Source organism: Podarcis melisellensis, assembly GCF_964234715.1.
Source record: "Podarcis melisellensis genome assembly, chromosome: 4".
Classification (NCBI taxonomy): domain Eukaryota; kingdom Metazoa; phylum Chordata; class Lepidosauria; order Squamata; family Lacertidae; genus Podarcis; species Podarcis melisellensis.
The window spans coordinates 101,933,493-101,949,084 of record NC_138531.1 but is presented as its reverse complement, the minus strand read 5'-3'; the positions used below and the strand labels follow the sequence as shown (position 1 = coordinate 101,949,084).

The 15,592-nt window shown below is 44.7% G+C and overlaps 1 protein-coding gene across 8 annotated transcripts in view; it reads right to left on the bottom strand.

Moving 5' to 3' along the window:
• Positions 1-15,592, bottom strand: part of STIM1 (stromal interaction molecule 1) — a 101,645-nt gene that overhangs the window by 31,534 nt on the left and 54,519 nt on the right. For all 8 annotated transcript variants that reach the window (XM_081909728.1, XM_081909729.1, XM_081909730.1 and 5 more), the window contains 2 exons: positions 3,410-3,521; positions 2,599-2,714 (listed from right to left, as the gene is read on the bottom strand). In XM_081909728.1, the coding sequence (XP_081765854.1) occupies positions 2,599-2,714; positions 3,410-3,521 (228 nt within the window). The remainder of the gene's footprint in view (positions 1-2,598; positions 2,715-3,409; positions 3,522-15,592) is intronic.

The following is a 15,592-nucleotide window of genomic DNA, read 5'->3' as shown; positions in this document are numbered from 1 at the left end:
GCTCAGCTCATTACCAGGCAAAGGCAACCTAAACACAATGCACTGGACTGTAAATATTTAGAGTGGCCAGGATATCTGAGCCCGATAATTGCAATACTTTGATTAATCGCCTCTTCCTGATCAAAGCAAATGGGTTTCTTCACGGCCAAAGTGCCTTTCAAGCAAGCTTTCTGTTCCTTGGGAGAATAAAAGGCCTAAATTCAGATTCTTCCCAAAAGGACATAAGGATCAAAGAAAGGGCCACAGAATCACAGAAGCTTACAGCTGGAGGGAACTCAAGGGTCATCTAGCTCAACCCGCTGCAATGCAGGAATCGCAGCTAAAGTGTCCATGAGTCGGGCCGGAGAGCACAGATCCAGGTCTCCGGTCATCACTGCTAGGTAAAGGTAGTGATGGAAACTCCCACCCTCTACCTTGGCCCAATAAATAAACCATTTATTTGCAAACAGGAAATCCTTAATTTTATCCTGGAATCTGTTTCACAGGTTGAGCTCTCCTTATGCTCCCAAGCTGAGCAGGAAAGATGGTGAAGCTTCGATGCCTCTCTCTGCCTTCAGTCACCACTATAGCCTCCCACCACTAAATCAACTTGTCACACCTTTCCCCAAAATGTTGCCAGTATCAGCAGTATGGAGAGCTTGTGGAGGGATGCCCTCCCTTTGAAAGAACCTAACAAGATCAGGCCATCTAGTCTAGCATCCTTTCTCACAGAGGCCAAATAGATAGATGCCTGTGAGAAACCTGCAAAGCATCAGGTGTCCCAGAGAAGCATCGGTGGCACACCTGACGTTCAACCTGTGAGCCACTCACTCACCAGAGCCTGTGAGCCAAGCAGAAGGAGACGCCAGCTTTGTGCTCCTGGGTTAGATCGATTGCAGCCACTTGGAATCCCACAAGGGAAAAACAGCACTTAAGAATGATAAATAAATCATCCACTTTCCTCTTCAACCACCTCTCTCCTAGAGTACTTGCAGGCCCTGAGGGTTTCCACACCATTTATACGGCCAGTTTAGATTTATTCCCTTTTCAACCAGAAGTTGAAGCAGTCCAGAACCAGCAACACAAGCACTTCTCTGTACGAACATCCCGACTCAACCCTAAGTTGCTCTGCTAACAATACTGTCCCCCCAGCTCCTCATCTTGCCAATCCAAGCATGGGGGCCTGAGGTGGGTGCGTGGGTGGGGGGTGGTTTCAGGCAGCCAAAAAGGAAAAAGGTCCAGGAAATGCATGCATGCAAATTAATCTACCTGTCTGTCTAAGAGATTCCGAATATTCTGGTTACAGATTTCTGTCTTGTCTTAGATGCTGAAGCCACATTTCTTTGGATTTCCCCCTTCCTTGTTCCAAGAAGAGAAGAAGAGTTTGGATTTGATATCCCACTTTATCACTACCCGAAGGAGTCTCAAAGCGGCTCACATTCTCCTTTCCCTTCCTCCCCCACAACAAACACTCTGTGAGGTGAGTGGGGCTGAGAGACTTCAGAGAAGTGTGGCTGGCCCAAGGTCACCCAGCAGCTGCATGTGGAGGAGCGGGGAAGCGAACCCAGTTCACCAGATTACGAGTCCACCGCTCTGAACCACTACACCACACAGAGGCAAGGCTGGGCCACAACCACTTAAATGCCAAACCGACAAAGTAAATTCTATGCTACAAATTACCTAAAGGCAGTCCAAGTGTCAAAACCCAACTCCCAAATCTCTCTGGCAAATTTTCAGGAAAGGGGGATTTCTTCTCAACTACAGGCAGCCTGCAAACTCTCTCCTCCATTCCATCCAGGCATCAAGTCCGAAAAAGAAGAAAACTAGAACTAGTGTATAGAATCGTAGAGTCTATTCCAACCCCCTGCACTGCAGAAATCTCAGCTGAAGCATCCCTGACAGACAGCCATCCAAACTCTGCTTTAAAAAACCCCAATGAAGGTGAGTCCACCACCTTCCAAGGAAGTCCCTTCCCCTGTTGAATGGCTCATAGCAAAAACTTATGCCAGTGTATTGGAAGAAGCAAGATCACACATGTCGAAGCAATGATTCTTCAACATCAACTTTGTTGGACTGGTCATGTTGTGCAGATGCCTGATGATCGTCTTCCAAAGCAACTACTCTATTCCAAACTTAAAAATGGAAAGCGTAATGCTGGTGGTCAACAAAAGAAGTTTAAAGTCCCCCTCAAGGCAAATCTAAAAAAAGTACTATAAACACCAACAACTGGGAAACACTGGCCTGCGAGCGCTCCAGTTGGAGAACAGCCTTTACCAAGGGTGTGGCTTTGGAGACGCTCAAACTCAGGACAAAAGGGAGAAACGTGCTAAGAGGAAGGCACGCTTGGCAACCCTCACCGTGATCAACTCCCACCCAGAAACCTATGTCTCTACTGTGGAAGGATGTGTGGATCCAGAATTGTCCTTATGGACTCACTGTTAAAACCGTGTTTATGGAAGACCATCTTACTCGGCTACGAGGGATCACCGAATAAGACAAGGAGTCCTTGCAGCTTCCTGTGTGCCTAGCGGAAGTACCCCAGAGGTGTTCCCCATCTACACATGTCAGCTGACACACTTCCCCCACATACAGTCACATGACCACATGAACGTCACTCACAGAGAGGCGGCCCAAAGAGTACCGTGTCCAGGGCCTTGAGCTGCAGCTTCTGCCTGTGGCTCCTGTCAGTCATCTTCAGGACTGTTCCTGTCATGGTGGCGTTGGTGATTGCCAACCTGCAGGGAAGAGGGAGGCGGAGGAGGTAGTCACATCTGAAGGGCATTTGGAGCAAAAAACACAGCTTGGCCAGGTAGCCCCTCAGGCAAGCTCTGCAAGGACCGGCAGGCAGGTAGGAGATTAACAGGCAGCTTTCTGGTTGTTCACAAGGATATTTTGCACCAGCTATTCTCACTTCATAAAGCAGGAAAGCTTCCTTTGCTGGGATATCTTCTCTGCTCTCGCTAAACCCAGGGAGCTAGTTGTTAGCCCCCTCAAATGTGTGAGAATGAGAAAGTGGCCAGATGGATAATTTTATTTATTGCATTTATTGCAATACATCTTTATTATGTTATGCGTTTTTGTGTTTTGATATTGTAGAGCACCCTGTGATTCTCAGATAATAAATAATAATAAATAATGTGGCATTTATATCCCACCTGTGGGGTAGAGGTTAGTCTGAGAGGCAGTGAGTGCCCCCCCAGGTCACCCCAGTGAATTTCATGGCTCAGCAGGGATTTGAACCCTGGTCTCCCAGGTCATAGTCCAACATTACAACAACTACTCCACCGCTGGCCCATCGACCCTATACGCCGAAAGCAGGTTTGAAACTAACTTTGCCAAGCTACTGGGGATCTCCAAGCAGCGCTATCACAAAACCCTGGGAAGCCACAGGCCAAAACCCACCTTCCTTTTTTGCACCCCCGGAACTGACCTTGGCATGGCATGCCCAGAGAGCTGCAGCTTCCTGAAGGTCTCTTCGTACTGTGGCAGCTCCACGTAGGTGATGAGCCACTGCACCACCTCATCGACGGTCCAGTTGTACACTGAAAAAAAGGTGGGAGAGGGCAAGTCAGTGGCTGAATGAACCAGCAGCAGGTCTTCAGGCCCCACCATCTCAGCTCACGTCTCCAGACCTCCCACCTCTCTCCTGTCACTGTCTGGCTCATCCATCTAGCTTTATTGTGGTTTTGGTGCCACAGGATGCCCCCAAACCTCTCTGAACCAACAGGAAGATGCATAATTTCAGAAAATGCTGGCAAAGGCTGGGTCAATTGCAGGCTCTACAGTAAATCCTATGAGAAGCGGCTAAAGGGGCAGGGAACAGGGGGAAAAAGAACAGAGAATGTACGAAGGATGTCAGACCAGGGCAGGGCAATGTGGCAGAGCGGGAAGAGTGTTGGATCAGGGCTTGAGAGACCAGGGTTCAAATCTCTGCTCAGCCAGGGAATTTGCTAACGTGACGATAAAAGTTCAGTCTCACACCAAACCATGCAGTCATCTGTATGTCTCCTGAGAACAGCTGAACCAATAAACAGGCTTTTCCCATTTTGTATTTTAGTATGGCAATGTCATTGGTCCACTTATTTGGGCAAAATTAGAAGAAGCCTTTATTCCTCCTTCAAGGAGGAGACAAGGAGGAAAGACTCAACATGACAAAAAACAGACTGCTCCTCTCCTTCTGCCCCTGACAGCTCAGGAGCGTCAAGGCACCCAAGAGAAGAAGATGTGGAAATCAATTCTTAAAAAGCTGCTGTGAACTGGGAAGGAGCAGGAGGGTGGTGGCAGAGAGAGACAGAGGGAAAGGCAGTGTGGGCGGGTAAAGAAAGTTAGGATGCAGCATCTGACAACACCGCCCCCCCCCCCCCGAAAGGGAATATGGGATCTCTGCCTGAAGCCATGGGACTCTGGGACCTGCTCTCACCAACAGTAGGGAAGAAGTCAGGACCTCTGTGCAAACTGTGCTTTTATTTATTCATATCTGGAAAATTTACACGCCGCTTGGTTGTAGTAAGCCTCAAAGCGGTTTACAAGAAGATAAAGCAATAAAATCAATAAACATTTGCAACGTATGGAAGTTAAAATATGAAAACAGATTAAAAATCCACCTCAACTTTCTGAGCATCTGGCTGGGCTTGTTTAAATAAAAACAGTGATATCAATAGGCAGGGAGTTTCAAAGTGCAAGGCCTGCCACACTAAACGATCAAGCTCTTACAAATGTGAGCTACAGGTCAGGACTACAGAACTACTATCACCATCATGATTTATATTCCTCCTTCCCCCAAAAGAGCTTAAGGTGGTGTACACAGTTGTCCTTCCCCTTTTATCCTCAGGACAACCCTGTGAGGTAGGCCAGGCTGAGAGGGGGTGGTTGGCCGAAGGCCATCCAGGGAGCTTCACGGCTAAGCCACCATTTGAACCCTGGCGTCTCCCAGGTCTTCCTAGTCCAACACTCTCTAACACAGCCACGCTGGATCTCTTGAGAACTTCATCCAAAAGCAAATACTGAGGGGTCAAAGCTACTGGGACCAGTATGGAAAGATAAAATACAGCTATATTAAGGTTTCAATCATCAACAAAATGGAACCTGGTAAGTAGATGGCAGGGGGCACTCTGGACAGACGGCTTGTTCAAGTCTGTCCACATATAAATTGGGGTGTACGTGTGAAAGACAGAGCCATGCAGGTGCCCATAACAGTACCGTGTATTTGTAGAGAACGGCGTATTTTTTAAAAAAAATTGCTTCAAGTCAAAAGCAAGGCTGCCACAGTGGTTCTCACTTCTCTGGAGGAGGTTCATTAGGAAGTCCGAAGTGCAGAAAAACCCTTAAGAGCCTGATGTGTGGCATTTCAGTGGGAAAAAAGTGGTTCCCTAAGTGTGTAGTGGGATTACCTGGGGGGCCAACAAGAGGCAATGGGGTGCTGGAGGTGTAAATGACTTTGAAACACGCTGGGATACCGGGATCAAGCTAATCAATGTTGTTGAATGAATTGAACTAGTTTCAATTGGCTTTGAATGTATTTGCAATTAATTGTTACTGTCCTGAATCTAATTGGGCTATTATCTTCCACAGAGGGTTGTGCAAACTGCTACTGGCACACACAGAGCCTCCCTTTCAGTGCAACATCTTTCACAAATGCCTTTCACAAATGCTCAGTTCTATATGCTGGCAGTGGAGCAATTCTACTCTGAGGAAAGGTCTGGGACTCTGCAGAAAAGGCAAGGAAGAGGCGACATGCTTGAAGTTTACACCATTATGCACAGAAAGTACATAGAGAAAAACCTCTCTCTCTCTCTCTCTCTCTCTCTCTCTCTCTCTCTCTCTCTCTCTCTCTCTCTCTCTCTCATAGAACTTGTGGGCATCCAGTGAAGCTTAATGCTGGCAAGAAGCCCTTCCTCATGCAGCAGAGTTAGACTGTGGAACTCCTTCCCACAGGAAGCAGCGATGGCCACCAACTTGGATGGCTTAATGGGACAGATTCGTGGAGGAGAGGGCTATCGATGTCTCCTAGCCAGGCTGGCTCTGCTCTGCCTCCGCAGCTGGAAGAAAAAATACTTCTGAATACCAGTTGCTGGAAACCACAGGAGGGGAGAAAGTGCTCTTGTGCTCCAATCCTGCTTGCAGGTTCCACAGGCATCTGGTTGGCCCCTGTGAGAACACGATGCTGGACCAGATGCTGGACTAGGCAATTGACTTGATGGCAGGATTTAAATAAACATCCACATTATTAGCATCAGAAAATGCTTGGAAGATAGTGAAATAAAATGATGGGTTTCATTTTATTTTTATGTTTTTAAGGTTTGATGTTATGTTATTGATAACCTTTTCTGTTGAGAGATAGCAAAGCGGGTGAAAATAGAAACAAACCAGATACGCAAGTTGGGGGAAGTCGTGGAGGGGAGGTAGGGAGGAATATATAGTAAACCTTAAGAATTTGAGATGTGTGTAATGAATGAAAATGAAAAATGAATTTATTTATTTTTAAAAGGATGCTGGACTAGATGGGCCTGCTCCAAAGGCTCTCCTCCTTCTGTTCCTCTGCTCCATTCAGCCCTACAGGACTCCAGAGTGCTCACTCCAGCGCCAAGCTCTTCGGAGGAGAGAAGTAATCCTGCAGCCGGCATGTGGGCAGAGGCACTGCAGCCAAGCCTCCCCTTTGTTTGTTCAGACAATTTTGGAGGCAGACGCAGGTGGGCGGGCAAGGAAGAGCCTGGCAAACAGCCAGAGCCTGGCAGCAGCATGGGGTAGAAGGGCTTGGCTGGGGGCGGCTGGTCGCTTCTTGCTTGCTAGCTTAGTCTGGGGAGGGGGCTGCCACAGAAATTTGAATCCAGCCGGGGGTGGGCGTGTTGTGCAACAGGATAGGAGCGGCTTTAATAAGGCAAAATAACTGCTACGGGGAAACTGCCCTCAGCTGAATAAGGCTTGCAGCTCAGAGATGGGACGTAGCAGAGAGCATGTGAACACCAGTCTCCTCTGACCAGAAGAGGCGGTTTAAAATGCTGAGAAGGGGTGGATGAACTTTCCTTGAAGGAGGAAGATGACCTACCCGTGTGAGAGACAAGCTTGTCCCTGTGCATCTACATACTTCCGTAAGCGTAATTGTATTTTATTGTTATTTTGTTATTGTTGTATTCCTCTGCTTTCAAAAACGTTTTATTGTGTCCTTTTTCCTTTTCTTTCTTTCCTTACTTTCATAGAATCGTAGATTTGGAAGGGACCAGGAGGGTCATCTGGTCCACACACACCCCCCACCAAGTGCAGGGACTTTTCATCCAATGAATCTTTGTTCAGATAAAACTAACGGTGGGCTGGACCTTTTCGAAATGCAGGACCAAGCGGTGGACAACTGCTCTTTCTCAAACACAGTGCTTGCTTAAATGCTGAGCAACCCATGATGCTGGAATGCCCTTCACAACTTCTGAGTAAAAAAAAAATTAGTCGGCCAATTGGTGCCAAAGAAGGATAGAACTTTCTTTATGTATGCTACAACAGCAGCAAGAATACTTATTGCAAAGTATTGGAAGGCACAAGATCTACCCACCCTGGAAGAGTGGCAGATGAAGGTGATGGAGTACATGGAATTGGCGGAAATGACTGGCAGAATCTGAGACCTGGGAGAAGAGTTGGTGGAAGAAGATTGGAAGAAATTTAAAGACTATTTGCAGAAACACTGTAAAATTAATGAATGCTAAAATGATGTTGGATTGAAAATAAGTGGCATTAGCAACAAAATTAATAAGAATATGCAAAAATGAATTGATAATGGATGCTAATATAGAGTTATAAAATGTTAAGATATAGAATTAAGATAAATGAAAGAGGGTAAGGATTTGCTGATTTGATTATTTAAATGGGAATACAAGAAGGGGAGGTGTGAGGAGGTCAAAGAAATAAGCAAATGAGCTTTAAGTTATGAAAAACGGAATTGTTTTTAATTTTTTCTTATTTTCTTTTTGCTTTTTGTATGTTGTATTTTTATTTTCTTCTTTTTTCTGTGTTTTTGTACTTATGTTTGTGTAAAACTTCAATAAATATTTCTTTAAAAAATAAACATAAAATAAACAACTTCTGAGTAGGCCTAGTCTAGAGTTGTCCAAACCCTGGGAGGAGTCTAGTCAACTTGCCTGGGATGCTGAGAGGGGCAGGGCCCACCACTGGTGATTCTGAGAAGGAGGAAAGGGGCCATCTCTGCAGGTTGACACCATGGCTAGGATTTCCTGGAGTGCGCTTTGGAAACAAGTGGCAATAGAGACACCTCCCAGGCCTTCGCCCTTTCAGGCACTAACAAAGTCCAACCCCCTGCAAGGCAGGAATCACAGCTAAAGCATCCGTGACAGATGGCCATCTAACCTCTGCTTAAAAATCTCCAAGGAAGGAGAGTCCACCATCTCCCAAGGGAGTCCGCTCCACTGCCAAACAGCTCTCTCAGGAAGTTCTTCCTAATCTCCTTCCCTGCAATTTGAATCTATAGGTTTGGGTCCTATCCTCTGAAGCAGCAGAAAACTAGCTTGCTTCGTGCTGATAAATATTGACTACTTTTCTACCAATGGTTTTAGGGACGTGGGTGGCGCTGTGGTCTAAAGCACTGAGCCTAGGGCTTGCCAATCAGAAGGTCAGAGGTTCGAATCCCCATGACGGGGTGAGCTCCCGTTGCTCGGTCCCAACTCCTGCCAACCTAGCAGTTCGAAAGCACGTCAAGTGCAAGTACAGTGGTACCTCGGGTTACATACGCTTCAGGTTACAGATGCTTCAGGTTACACACTCCGCTAATCCAGAAATATTACCTCGGGTTAAGAACTTTGCTTCAATGAGAACAGAAATCATGCTCCGGCGGCGCGGCAGCAGCAGGAGGCCCCATTAGCTAAAGTGGTGCTTCAGGTTAAGAACAGTTTCAGGTTAAGAGTGGAATTAAGTATTTAACCCGAGGTACCACTGTAGATAAATAGGCACCGCTCCGGCGGGAAGGTAAACGGCGTTTCCGTGTGCTGCTCTGGTTTATCAGAAGTGGCTTAGTCATGAAGGCCACATGACCCGGAAAAACTGTCTGCGGAAGCAGACAAACACTGGCTCCCTCGGCCACTAAAGCGAGATGAGTGCGCAACCTGAGTCGTCCGTGACGGGACCTAATGGTCTGGGGTACCTTTACCACCAATGGTTACAGGTGAGGATATAAGAGCATCCCCTGCCCTCAGACAGCACAGCACAGCACAGCAGCTCCTGCAACTGTGCTGTTGGGCTCTGTCTCTCTCCTGAGAAAATGCCTCAAATAGCTCAGGACCGCAATACCTCAAGGACCGCCTTTTCCCATATGAACCTACCCAGTCCCCGAGATCATCTTCTGAGGCCCTCCTTCGTGTGCCTCCTCCTCAAGAGGTTCAGAGGCACTTCCGGAGGCGGCGCAAAACAGCAATGGCGGTCCTCTTTACCCAGTGAAGAGGGGCTCCGCGAAAAAGGGTTTTCCGCTACGGCGAAGCGGAGACCCATCCAGATAAACCGCAGGCAGAGCGAGCCTGTGGCCGTGGGACTCGGCGGGTGCCAGAAGCCCCCCCAGAAGCGAGGAAGGGACCTCGTAAGAGGCTCCGGATCGTGAACGGGGGAGCGGCGCTGTGAGTTCATCGCTCTTTTCGCGGAAGTGAAGCCGCGCTGCTGTTGCTGATGAGCGCCGACCTTTCTTCTTGAAAAACATCGAGATTGGCTGCAATTTACCCGTGAGTAAGGGGTACCAAAGAACTGATTAAGGATTAACTTAAATTTGTCTATTTTGGCTGAAAACGGGAGGCGAGTAACAGGAAGTCCGCCTTCCGGTCCTGCTAATCGGAGCAAAGCAAAGAACCCGATGCGGGCTGAAGTGTTAAAAAGAGACTTTGAAAGAAGTAAGAAGGGGCATTAATAGACTGTGTGTTTCTAGAAATCGAAAAAGGGTGAAGAAATAAATGTTTTAGTCCAGTGTGCTAGAGAATCTTCCTCCTATTGTGAAGAGACGTGGAATTGAAGGGGACAACCGAGTTATTGGACTGCCAGTGTTGCAAATGAGTACTGTCAGGCTGCTGAAACTTTTCTTTTAACATAAACTGTTGCATTGATGGATACACTATCGCTTTAATACTGTCATCGAAACCTCTCTGTTACCTTGTGGCACTAATTTGAAACAGAACTCTCTGAAATCCTCCTTTCTGAACTTGGGGATTTCAGTTGAAATAGGAGCTTTGATGGTGGAAAAGAAACTTTCTTTCCTTTGAAAACCCCCCCTAGTGGATTTGCGGAGGCATAGTGGCCTGGGAACTGTATCTTATTGGGATTTTTTGTGGTTTAATTGTTTATACTCTGGACTTGCCTTTCTCATGGACTGAAAGACTATTTGACCTTGAACAGCAGCTGGGGAATGAGTGGCCCAGCGAAAACAAGAGCAGCTAAAGCTAAGGAAGCTTTAGCTGAGGAAGTTAAAGAAAAGAAAAAAGACAAGAGAGCTGGGCAGCTGGTCCAAACAACCTTGATTCATCATCGTAGATCCTCGGTGCCTACTGTGTTGACGGCGCAGGAGGAGGAAGTTGAAACGCCTGCTACAGAAGAAATGGCAGCTGGAGGAACTGATCCAGTCTTGAAACAAATTTTGGAACAATTGGCACTTTTGAATAAGAAGGTGGACGATCAGTCATCTAAAATTGATAGAGCTACATCTACTATCAGCAAGTTAACAGATCAGGTTTCGCAGCACACCCAGGCTATTGAGAAACTGCAAGGAGCTACGGCGGAGAACTACAAATTAGCTGCGGAAGCCAATCAAAAAGCTGAGCAAGCGTGCAAGAAGGTGGAAGAGATCAAAGGGGAAGTAAGACCTCTGAGAAGACAGGTAGGAGAACAGCAAGCCTACCTGTCAATGGTGGAACTGAAAAGTAAGGAATGTAATCTTAGGCTGAGGGCTGTCCCAGAGTTGGAACAGGGCAACCTAGAGAAATTCTTGACGGAGCTGTTTTCTAAATTTTGGGGGGTTGAAGAAGATAAAGACTTCAAGATTGTGACGGCCTTCAGACTGGGAAGATCGGTTAAAAAAGATAAGTCCAGAGACTGTTTGGTTTGTTTGAGAACAAGAGAGGAAAGAGACAAGATATTAGGCCAACACTTTAAAAAATCCCTGGAAGTCGAAGGTAAAAGGGCAGAAATTTATAGAGACATTCCTAAATATTTGTTGGACCTTAGAGCCACATATACAGACTTGGCCAAATTGTTAAGATACAACGCAATCCCTTACAGGTGGGAATTTCCTCAAGGTCTGTCATTTACCTATAAAGGAAAGAAGGTAAGAATCAAAACGCCAGAAGACCACCAGAAGTTCCTACACGACAACGAGGAGGACCTCCAAAAGAGAGCCGCAGATTCTTGGCCTCCACCACCGGGATTACCACCAGGATCCATACCATCTGGAGGCGGCCCGGCACCACAGCTTCCGGAAAAGGACGACAAATTAGATACCCAACTGTGATACCCAAGAAGTAGACCGGGATGTCTCTACAGCTTCTTAGTTGGAATATAAATGGCGGGAACTCTCCAGAAAAACGCAGAAAAGTATTTCATATTTTGAAAAAAGAACAATTGGATATTATTTGCCTGCAAGAAACACATGTGACAAGACTCCATAGAAAAGTGCTAATCAATAAAAGGCTAGGCCAAGAATTTATTTCATCGGATAAAGTTAAGAAAAGAGGAGTGGTGATTTATGCAAAGGAGAACTTGTCCCCAAAATTTGTATTTAAAGACGAACAGGGCAGAATTTTGGCAATTGAAATCCAGACACAAGGAGAAAAGTTTTTAATTCTGGGAATTTACGCCCCAAATGATGGAAAATCGGAATTTTTTAAGAAGCTGCATGAGATTATGCTGGACTATTTGGACTATAACAACATTATCATGTTGGGAGATATGAACGGTGTCGCCTCAGTGAATATGGATAAGTCACAAAGTGCTAATATAACGAAAGATGGCAGACTTCCAAAAACCTTTTTTGAAATGACTGACAATTTGGATTTGATTGACATATGGAGGATCAAGAACCCTCTAGGGAAAGAAGGAACTTTCTTTTCTGAGGCCCATATGACATGGACGCGAATCGACCAAATATGGATAACTAGAGGGCTGGCACCTAAGACCAGAAAAGTGGAAATCTGCCCAAAAACCTGCTCCGACCACAACGCCTTGAGAATGGAACTGAGACTAAATACAACCGGATCGTTCAGATGGAGAATGAATGACGCCTTGTTAAGAGATCAGGAGATTGTTAAGAAGGCCCAAAAAGTTCTAAAGGACTATTTTGAAATAAACTTAAAGACAAATGTGGAAAAAAGAATAATTTGGGACGCAAGCAAAGCAGTGATAAGAGGGTTTCTAATACAACAGAACACGATTAAAAAAAGACTCTGGAATGAAAAGAAGGAGAAGATCTTGGAGAAAATAAGAGAAGGAGAGAGAAAACTGAGATCCAGGCCTAAATCGAAGGAAGTATTGAGAGAAGTGAAGTTTTTCCAGGCACAATATTCGAAACTGATAAATCAAGAGGTGGAATGGAAAATTAAACAAATGAAACAAAGATCCTTTGAATCTGCAAACAAATGTGGAAAATTGTTAGCCTGGCAGCTGAAAAAGAGACAAAAACTTAACACAGTTACAAATCTAGAGATTGAAGGGAGAATGGTTCAGAAACCCGATGAAATCAGAAGGTCCTTCCAGAAATATTTTAAAGAACTCTATTCTCAAAGGCCACAAAAAAGCTCAGAGGTGGACCAATTTGTTATAACTAATGGATTACAAAAAATACCCCAGGAAATGAGAGCAACCCTGAACTGTAATATTACAACCCAAGAAATTGAATGCGCCATTCAGAACCTCCAACTGGGCAAATCTCCGGGACCTGATGGGCTTACTTCCAAATATTATAAGGTACTGAAGGACTCATTGACACAACCATTGCTGGAAGTTTGCAACCAGATTATGGAGGGGAGGAAGGCACCGGAAACGTGGAAAGAAGCCTTCATCACGTTGATCCCAAAACTAGAATCTGAAAAAACTCAACTTAAAAACTACCGTCCTATCTCACTCCTAAATGTGGATTATAAAATTTTTGCAGACATTTTGGCAAGTAGGTTTAAGAAAGTCTTAAATGAAGTTATTCATAAGGACCAAGCAGGCTTTCTCCCTGGTAGGCATTTATTTGACAACACAAGAAACATCATTGACATTTTGGAGTTTTTACAGATTAATTCAAACACAAGAGCGGTGTTGATTTTTATTGATGCGGAGAAGGCCTTTGACAACATTTCTTGGCTGTTTATGAAGAAAAATTTGGAAAGGATGGGAGTAGGGCGGGGGTTTGAAAATGGAATAGAAGCAATTTATTCAGAACAAAAGGCCAAATTGATAGTAAACAACGTGGTGACAGAGGAGTTTAAAATTGAAAAAGGGACACGACAGGGGTGCCCTCTATCTCCTCTGCTGTTTATTTCAGTCCTGGAGGTGCTACTGAACATGATTAGAAACGACCGGTTGACACAGGGAATTGTGGTCGGAGAGAAACAATATAAACTGAAAGCTTTCGCAGACGACTTGGTATTAACATTACAGGAGCCAGCCTCTAGTACTAAAAGAGCGTTAGAATTAATTTCTGATTTTGGTCGGGTGGCGGGATTCAAGCTGAATAAACAAAAAACTAAAGTTTTAGCAAAAAACTTGACAACTACTGAAATAGAGGAGTTCAGAAAAGAAACAGAACTAAATGTGGTTAAAAAAGTAAAGTACCTAGGGGTGCACTTGACCTCCAAAAATTTGAATTTATTTAAGGACAACTATGAGAAATGTTGGTCAGAGATAAAAAGAGATCTGGAAACATGGTCAAGATTAAAACTTTTCTTGTTGGGCAGAATAGCTGCTATAAAGATGAATGTATTGCCGAAAATGCTATTTTTGTTTCAGTCCCTCCAGATCGTGGATAAGGTGGAATGTTTTGGAAAATGGCAGAGGGATTTATCTAAATTTGTCTGGCAGGGCAAAAAGCCCCGAATAAAGTTTAAAATACTAACAGATGCGAAAGAAAGAGGGGGGTTTGCCCTGCCGGACTTGAGGTTATATTACGAAGCTGCAGCCCTCTGCTGGTTGAAGGATTGGATCCTATTGGAGAACACCGATGTCCTTGACCTGGAGGGATTTGATAATGCTTTTGGGTGGCATGCATATTTGTGGTATGACAAGGTTAAAGTTCATAAATTGTTCAAAAACCATATTGTCAGAAGGGCAATTTTCATGGTCTGGTCAAAATATAAAGACTTATTGGAGAGTAAAACTCCGAGGTGGCTCTCACCGATGGAGGCCAAAGCACGTAAAAGACTCAATATGGAGGCCCACTGGCCTAAATATTGGGAAATAATTGAAAAAATTGGAGATAAATGGAGGTTACAGAGTATGGAAAAGTTAAAAAACAAGGTGCGAGATTGGTTGCATTATGCTCAAATCCAGGAAGTTTTTAAAGCAGACAAAAAAGTGGGTTTTCAGGAGGAAAAATCGAAACTAGAAACAGAGTTGCTTGAGCCAAAATCCAAGCTAATTTCGAGAATGTATAACTTGCTGCTTAAATGGAACACACAGGATGAGATTGTCAAATCCTCTATGATAAAGTGGGCACAGGACTTGGGGCATAACATTATGTTTGAAGACTGGGAAAGGTTATGGAACACCGGAATGAAATTCACGGCATGTACTGCCTTGAAGGAAAACATTATGAAAATGATATACCGGTGGTACATGACCCCAGTCAAGCTTGCAAAGATATATCACCTGTCTGATAATAAATGCTGGAAATGTAAGGAAGAGGAAGGGACATTTTTACACCTCTGGTGGACCTGCCCGAAAGTGAAGGCCTTCTGGGAAATGATACATAATGAACTAAAAAAGGTGCTGAGATTCACCTTACCTAAGAAACCGGAGGCCTTCCTTCTGGGCATGGTAGACCAGAGGATGGTCAAGAAAGATAGAACTTTCTTTATGTACGCTACTACAGCAGCGAGGATTCTGTTGGCAAAGCACTGGAAGACACAAAATCTACCCACATTGGAAGAATGGCAGACGCAGCTGATGGACTATATGGAGTTGGCTGAAATGACTGGCAGAATTCGAGACTCGGGAGAAGAAGAAACGGAGGAAGTTTGGAAAAATTTTAAGGACTATTTGAAAAAGCATTATAAGTTGTATGAATGTTAAAAAATGCTCCTTTCTAGGAAGGTATAGCTTCAGTATCGGCAAATTTCTGAATTGATAAATAAGACACTATAAGACAGAAGTGAGGTAACGAAATATTTTTATTGTGTGGAAATTAAAAATTAATGCAATTGTATCGAAATGTTTACATCAGATAACACGATAAAATGGAAGATATATTGTTATGTACAAAACAAGTCAACAAATTGCTGAGGTTTTGGTTACACAGGGAATGCAGTGCTCGGGAGATGGGGGAAGTCCATTGGATTCATGGAAGTATGTATTTGAAAGTGGAAATTTGTTTATTAAAAACCTAATAAAATATTTATAAAAAAAAAAAAGAGGTTCAGAGGGTGGCAACACAAGGACGGGCCTT